This window comes from Cynocephalus volans, chromosome 6 (assembly GCF_027409185.1).
Source record: "Cynocephalus volans isolate mCynVol1 chromosome 6, mCynVol1.pri, whole genome shotgun sequence".
NCBI classification, from domain to species: Eukaryota; Metazoa; Chordata; class Mammalia; order Dermoptera; family Cynocephalidae; genus Cynocephalus; species Cynocephalus volans.
The window spans coordinates 32,857,688-32,866,180 of record NC_084465.1 but is presented as its reverse complement, the minus strand read 5'-3'; the positions used below and the strand labels follow the sequence as shown (position 1 = coordinate 32,866,180).

General features: G+C 39.7%; 1 protein-coding gene across 1 annotated transcript; it reads right to left on the bottom strand.

Annotated features, from left to right (window-relative positions):
* Window positions 1-2,482: 2,482 nt before the first annotated feature.
* TAS2R16 (taste 2 receptor member 16) lies at window positions 2,483-3,382 on the bottom strand. The gene has a single exon (XM_063101030.1). It carries the CDS (start codon window positions 3,380-3,382, stop codon window positions 2,483-2,485), a length of 900 nt encoding a protein of 299 aa, XP_062957100.1.
* Between the last annotated feature and the right edge of the window lie 5,111 nt (window positions 3,383-8,493).

Sequence of the window (8,493 nt, the reverse complement as noted above, 5' to 3'; positions counted from 1 at the left end):
CTCTGTTATTCTTTCTAAAGTACCTCCTGTTCAAATCCCCACTATTTTTTCCTGTTAAAATTCTTTGCTCCTTTAAAATTTAGCCCTTGGTTTCTACTCCTTTTCCATTGGCCTTAGGTTTGGCATTAAGCAGCAGTGTGAATTTAGGTAAATCACTCAACCTTCTTAGGTCTGTTTTCTAGTTAGTTTGGGTTGGGTGATCTTGACCTGTTTTTTCAGTTCCAAATGAGAAAATATATGTAAAATATCTTTGTGAAGTATTAGACACCACAATAGAAAGGATAATTATTATTTCTTTCTGCTTTTTTCCCCCTGATTTCTGGACCCTTATCAACTGCTTCTAACACCCTCACTTCATGTGTATCTTGGATAAGTTTCCCATTGAACTTTACATAAGAGAAGACAGTGAGAGTACTAAAAATATTTCATAGCTTCTGGAATAGTGTCTGTATATGTGATAGTGGTGTGTGTGGGGGTGGGGGGAGAATGTCTTTTTTTCCTGTTTTCTATTTATGAAGGGAACCGTTTCTATTTTTTCCAGCTATCTGAGATTTTAGAACATGCAGGACCTCATCTGGGTGTGGATACAAATGACAAATAATCCAAATTTCTTGTCCAATCTATTCCAGCAGGATCCCAAACCCTTGCAACATACTTTCCTACCCGTCCCCTAAGCATTTCTGGCAGTCTCTGGTCAGATAACACAATGTCAGTACCTACCTTTTCTTTTCCTTTTTTCCTGCTCAGTTCCACCTCAATGGTTGCCCACCAGGTTCAGTCACACCTTCTACTGCAGTTTAACCACTGTCACTCAGGAAGTCTCAAGGCTGCCCGAGTGCTGCTCTGCAGTGGGACACTATGCTTTTGCACCCTTTCTGTGCAACAGTAGGAATGCTGTTGGCATTTACCAAATACCACAGAGTTTTTGGTGAAAGTGGTCTTTCAGTTTTCACTTACATTTCACACCCTCATTTTCAAATATGGATTCAACTCCAAGCCAAATCAGAATGATAGATACAAGACCAGATCAGAATTTCCATTCCCTTCCAGGGACTGTCTTTTTTTTTGACAGTAAAACTTGAGATACCTGCATCATTTTTTTTCTGTAGGATGGTTTCCTTTCAGGAGATGTTTCAGTCTTATAATGGCAGAGCTGGAAGTTTGGTTCATCAGACATGCCCAATATATATATACAGGGTGGAGAAAATTATATTCTTAACCCCTGGCACCAGAATGCTGTAAGAGATGTAACTGTTTTCGGGAAAAAAGTACCTTGATGAGTGCCTGGGGTAGGTAGAATCTGAGACCCAAAGGCCTAGGAGTTGGCCATTACCAAGACACTTGGTTGGTCCTGGGTGAAGGTGAAGAAGAGAGAAGAGAGGAGAGAGATACCATAAGGAGTGGGCAAAATGGGGCCCTGCAAGGGAAAAGGGCATGAGAGAAACATGTTGAACTGGGGAGGCAGAAATGACTTTTAAAAAACAGGAATGTCTTATAGGTGATTTTAATTGATTACTATATGGTTTCTGTATTCTTATCCATTTGGGGAGGGCTTTGGACTGCCACAGAGCACAAAGTAAAAGAATACAGAAAATTTAGGCCAGTGTCCCTCAGATGTCATAAAATATGGGGGGTCTCAGCTGACATCTGTGTTATATATGGGAGAAAACCAGCTATGCCTTAATACGGTAATCTTCCTAGAAAGTTCACTCCAACTTATAGTAAACAGAAAGGAAAGATTCGAGCCAATAAAACCTTATATGGTTGACATAATTAAGTCACCAATGTTTGGACAGGTATTAAGGAATGAAACTAGACTGGGTAAGTGGCCCACTATTCTGGGGAAGAATATGTCTTGGCAAATGGAAATGAAAGAAGAGTCAAATTTTGATCTGAGCTTTAAAGGAATGAAGGTAAAGTATTTGGAAGAGAGGCAAATAAAGAAATTTGTGTCACTGGATAAAGGTTCAGAAGCAGCAGGGAGAGCAAGAGCAAGAGAGAGAAAGAGAAAGAGAGGGGAAGACCTTTCCTTGATTAAAGTTAGAAAAGTAAATCGAGGGCTTTGCATGAGGTGCACTCAGAGTATGGGCAATAAATTCTCGTGGAAAAAGGATTCATATTAATGTGCAAAGTAATTGCCAGTCATGAGATGGATAAAATAATGTGTGGATACCATGCTTTTGACTGCCTTGTGTAGAATACAGTGGGAGTGAGGTTCCAGAGATGGTGAGGACTAAGGAGAGATGGGGCAGTCATGAGACAGTTTAGACCAACCTGAGGATTGTGGAAGGGAAAGGATTGGGACAGAACAGAGAAACCATTGATTGTTTAGAGATAGAGGCTGTGGGGATGAAAGAGAATGAGATGGGGGTTCATGGTGTTCCACTGTCACGAGGGGACTGATAGGAGCAGTGCTGCTATTAGTAGTAGTTGTGTCAATGCAAACTCCCATTTGCCCAGGGGTCTTATTATACCCTCTGCCTCAGGCAGCCTCTAGGACCCAGCACTTTACCTTTAGAACCTTTTTCAACGTAGGGCTTCTCAGCATCAGTGAAGTGGAATGAATAGAGACTATGCCGTAGAGGAAGACTTCCCAAATCCAGAACCACGGTCTCCTATCAAATGCGCTTTCTATTAAGGAGGCAAGTATGATAAAAAAGTGAGAGGTGAAGATGATAAATGACATGGCAAGTAGTCTCACGGCAGTGAAATGAGCTTTTGTGCTGGAGTTGCAGTGGCCAGTGCTATGGTGTTTCATCTGCACCAAATGCTGGGACAGTGAGGCCATGAGCAAGATGGTGGAAGCCAGGAACAGGAGGAAGGGAAGGCCCAATGCAAGTGTTCGATAAAGTGTGAACATATGCTTCTGAAACATCCTAAGTCTCTCAGTCATAGTGCTGTTTCCAGGTAAATGCACCATGTTGATGAACTGAATCTGGATGTGATTCCTAATTATTGAAGGTATGATTGTCAGACAAGAAATCATCAGAGAACCCAGTAACAGCCAGGGAACCAGCTTCAAAATTCTCCACCTGAGCCAGAGGAAGATGGGGTGGGTGAAGGAACAGACCTTGACACAGTAGAAGACAGCAAGCAGGCTGGTTAACCAGAAGATAAAAATATTAAAAAATTCCCAGGTGAGTGATAAGTACCAAAATGAATGATTAGGGTTAAAATAGAAGCAAAAATTGAATAGAATTGATGCCCACTGCCGACAGAAATGGCTGATGCCCAGGCTGGTGAGAATCATGTCCACAGGTAACAACCGTTTGACCTGCACCCACTCTCTGCCCAGCACTGCAACAATTAAGCTACTCTGCACCAGTATTGTTACAGACTCGAGCACATAGATGATTATGAAGAAGAGCTGGGCGGGTATCATCCTTGTACTCCAAAGGATCTTCCTGGGCAAAGACTCAGAATTGCTTCACCAATTTCCAGGTAGGGAAACAGGTTTCTGGTCCCACCACCATCTGGTCCAAAAAATCACCTCCCTCTGCAAATTTGCCCCAGCTCATTTTTGAATTTGCCATTTTCCTATCTACAGGATTTGTTTATGCTTTGCTTGCTGGTTTGTTATCACATCTGGATGCAGGTAAATATTGTTTGAATGTGGATTCCTGCTCCTGAGGTGATTTGCTTATTGCCATAACGACATACCTATTTCATAACCATGCTATTTATTTCTTGTTATCTGTCTAAGGAGCCCTCAGCTTATTTCTCCATCTTCTTTAAATGGTATCTCCACACTTTTAAACTACAATTTGAGCCACAGGAAAAATAAGTCTTTCACCATCTATTCATGTCCTGGGTAATGTTTCTATTCTGCTGAGCACTGTACCAATGCCAACCTCGGAAGCCCTGCCTTCCTAGTTTCAACAATTGGGGTGCTACAAAGTGTAAGGGCAAATAAAAATGATAATAAAAAGTCTTTTCTCTGAGATTGCACCCACAAATTTGCTGTAACCCCAGACCTTCAAGTATCCCCATCCAATGCAAGCCACTCATGACTTGCCATTGAATTCCTCAACTCAGAGAAATCAAACTGCAGAGAAATCACTGTACACTCCCCCTTACACTCTCTTCAATCAAGATGTGGCCTTCTTAGCTGTTGTTCTTCTGCCAATTCCAAAGCCTTGAGCATATGGTTTCTATATTTTTGAAAATTGTTTTTCTCCCATTAACATCACTATTTTTTTTTCTCCTTACATTGCTAGATTCTTTTTGTCACTGCTCACATTGCTCAAGATGGATTAAGAGAGCTCTCTTACCACTAATAAAGCACATTACTTCTAAACATGCAGGGATTATTTCATAGGTAAATGAAACCTATCTCTACAGGCATGTCTCTATAGGCATGGATTTAGTCATATCTCTCTAAGCATGACTATAGAGATACATAGAGATATTTGCATGGATATATCCACACCCATAAAAATACGCATTACTTCCAGGTTTTCAAATGGATGTACAGCTCTCAAAGGCTCAGCAGCACAGGATGGCCTCTACCCCCTGGATGTATTCATGTGTCCATTTCACCTTGAAATCCTTATTGTTTCCATCACTGCCCTTCAGGAGACAGCTACAACTCTGCAACATTAGTGTTCTGAAAGAAATTGATTAAATTTTGAGTATCTTTAAAAAAACCTATTAATATGATTCCTTTAGTACTATTAATGATCATGTCTAATGGCTTGATGTAGGACCATGATTTTATTTAGTCTAAAGACTGAGACACTGAAAGACTTATCTGAATAGAAAAACATCTTGTTAGCATTTGTATTTGCCCCCCCCCACATCCTTGGAAGTCATTATATAAAAAGTGAGAGTAGGCTATGCTTTATAAAATGTAAAGAAAGAGAAAGAAAGAGAAAAGGAAGTTAGTTGTTATATCAGATTTTGTTTGGTTCAAATATTCATAGTCCACCAGATAGCAGAATAAACTACTTATTATGGCCCTTTCCAGATAAAACAGTGTACAAAAAAGGTTCAAATACAAATACAAGCACTGCTTAAGTTGACATTATTAATAATTCACATAATGCAGACATTTCCAAACTCTGAAAAACATTATTTTGCCCTATCTATTCCAACGAATCATATTAAAAACACCCAGTAGGCTAGAGAAGGAATACATTTTCCCTCGATTCAGGACTATATCAGATAGACACCAAATATTAGTGGCTTCAGAAATGAGACGTGAATTCTAATAATTGCTAGTTATTAGAACAGGAGGACAAAGTGAAAATCATCGATCCTATGCATGATAAACTCCAAGTCTGTATGAACTTTTAATCATTCAAGGAAGAGAAAACAGAAGTAATTCAGCATATGAGGAATTAAAAAAAAATTTAACAGTGATTCTCATAGAAGTAGAGGGTAGAATAATGGTTACTAGAGGCTGGGAGGGGAGGTGGGTAAGATTGGGAAGGGATGAGCTAACGGGTACAAAACTATGCTATCTAGCCTAAGTGAATTATTGGGCAGTATATTCATGTATTGAAACAACACACTGTACCCTACAAAAATAAATATAAATAAAATTGAAAAAAAGAAGCTTAGAATTCTAGAACATAATACAAGAAATCACTGTACTCATGATGCAAAGGTAAACAATATCTTTAAAAATACAATAACAAAAAGCAGAATTAAATATTATAAAGTATTTGGTTTTCATTCTCAATAAAATGCATGAAACAGGAAATAAAAGAATGAGATTACAAAACAATAGTCTGCAATGGATGAATTTGCTGAGATGTCTCCAAACATAAGAAGGGAGAAGGATAAAATATGAAATGTTGGTAATTGAAATATGCAAAAGTAGCATTAACATCTGATTTATGTTCTGGATACACTAAGCATGTTGCCTCCTAAATATACTGCTTCCTTCTGAGTAAACTTAGAAAGACTGTGAGGCTCTAAACCTCTGTCTGAGGGGTTCCTGAAGAGCAGCCACCATGCTACAGCCCTCACGACTGGACACAGACACAACACATTATCTGTTGAAGGAATGATGAGAAAAGGGAGAACAGACGAAAACTATGTGTTGTACCATACCACAAGTGTAAGGGCCTGGAAAATCATAAAACCAGCATCCTAACATAATAGGGAAATACAGACTGTTATTACATGTGATGATATTCTTATGTCATTCAAACAACTGAAATTGGCAAAGATGCTAAAATATGTGTGCCCAAATTGGTAGCTACTTCTTAGGAAGAAACTTGTATCTTGGGGCATTTTATTTGAACACATGCATTGAAACTGAATGAGACAAATGGTGGTTTTAAGTTCTTATAAGTCATATGTGACATGGTGAGAAGAGTGGTTCTTGTGATCTATACTGCTGGGAATGTGCATTACTGACCAGGGTTTAGACCAATAGGACTGGCTAAATAGACCTCAAAATACAATCTGAGTTTGTTAATGCCCTGGTCATACCCCATTGTGTTAGTTTACTTATACTGTTGTAGGTAACATAATGGCTCCTTAAAATGTCCCTGCCTTAATCCTCCAGACCTATGAATATGTTACTTTATGTGGCAAATGGGCCTTAGCAGAAGTGAACCATAAAATAATAAATTTGTGTTGTTTTAGGCCATTAAATTGGTTGCATTAAGTTGGTTACATTCGGTTTTTACAGTAGCAGTAGGAAACTAATACACACACCAACTATAAGAACAAGGTAATTAAACTCTAGTATTACTTGTTTGTGATGCTAGGTACCTATATTTAGTAACTAATAAAATAATGAGTTTATACAGAGGGAAAATGACAATAGATAGAAGAGACTAATACTATGGTAGTAAATCAGCTTATGCAAAAAAGACAAAGACAGGCTATTCAGGAACTATTTATTACACACACGAATTTCACCTTAAAGGCCTGTAAGTGTCAGAGCTGCACTTTGGAGTCACCTGGGGTGCTTTAAAAACAATAAACAGGGGAGGGGTCAAGATGGCAGAGTAGTTGTTATCGCTCTCTCCCACAGAGTGACCAATTTGCAGCTTTGAGGAGCAGCAACCGAGGACCCAAGGTCTGTGCTGGAATGGACAGGAGCCGCCCACCACGGGACCCCAGTTCAGGTTGCTCCACATTTCCTAAAGAGACTTTGGAGCTTTGGAGCTTTTGGGCCTACACACCCCAAGCCTGCCAGCCAGAGAAGGCAGGTGGCGCCGGGGCAAGACTTCCCGCACAGGTTGTCCATCTCTGTGAGTGACCTGAGAGGCATGGGCTTCCAAGCCCCGAGCCCAACAAACCGGTGAAGGCAGGTGGGGCGGGACTTCTGGCCCAGGCTGTCTGTCTCCTGAGCGACTTGAGATGCTCTGGACTCCCACGCCACCCGACCAGCTGGTGAAGGTAGGTAGGGCAGGACTTCCTGTCCAGGCTAGTTTCTGTTGTCCAGAAGCAGCAGACCCTTCAGGATCCAAGCCATATAGCAGGATAAAATGAGTGAACTGTAATACCCCTGGCCACAGTGACACAACACCAAAGGAAAGAAACCAAAAATATGAAAAATCAAGAAAGTACATCACCACCAAAGGAAATTAATAACTTACAAGTGCTAGATCCTATAGAACAGGAAGTCTTTGAAGTGACAGACAAGGAATTTAGAGTAACTATTCTAAGGAAACTAAATGAGATACAAGAAAACTCAGTGAAACAACACAATGAAATGAGAAAAAGCATATAGGATATGAAAGAAGAAATGTACAAAGAAATCAATGCCTTGAAAAAGAATGTAGCTGAGCTTGTGGAGCTTAAGGAGTCATTCAACGAAATAAAAAATACAACAGAGAGTTTAACCAGCAGACTTGAACAAGCCGAAGAGAGAATTTCTGACCTCAAAGACAGGCTGTTTGAATTATTACAGGCAGACCAGAAAAAAGAAAAAAGAATCAAAAAAATTTAAGAGAATTTAAGAGAGACAACTGACAACCTTAAGCACTCAAATATCTGAATCATGGTTATTCCAGAAGGGGGGGGAAAAGGAAGTGGCATTGAAAACATATTCAATGAGATAATAGCAGAAAACTTCCCAGGTATAAGGAAAATCACAGATCCCCAGATTCAGGAAGCCCAAAGATCACTAAACACATTCAACCCAAAAAGGTCCTCTCCAGGACATGTGTAATCAAACTGACAAAAATCAAAGGCAAAGAGAGAATCTTAAAAGCTGCAAGAGAGAAGCAGCAAGTCACTTATAAGGGAGCCCCAATCAGACTAACATCAGACTTTTCATCAGAAACTCTAAAAGCAAGAAAAGAATGGGATGATATATTCAAACACTAAAGGACAAAAATTGCCAGCCAAGAATACTTTACCCAGCAAGCCTATCCTTCTGAAATGAAGGACAAATAATATATTTCTCAGACAAACAAAAACTGTGGGAGTTCACTACCACTTGACCAGCCCTACAAGAAATTCTCAAGGAAGTACTGGGTTTGATATCACAAAAACAACCATCACTACCATGAATACACAAGAAAGAAC

Bases quoted from the DNA above. Each gene is read 5' to 3' on its own strand.
- TAS2R16 (XM_063101030.1), bottom strand. From the start codon at position 3,382: ATGATACCCGCCCAGCTCTTCTTCATAATCATCTATGTGCTCGAGTCT.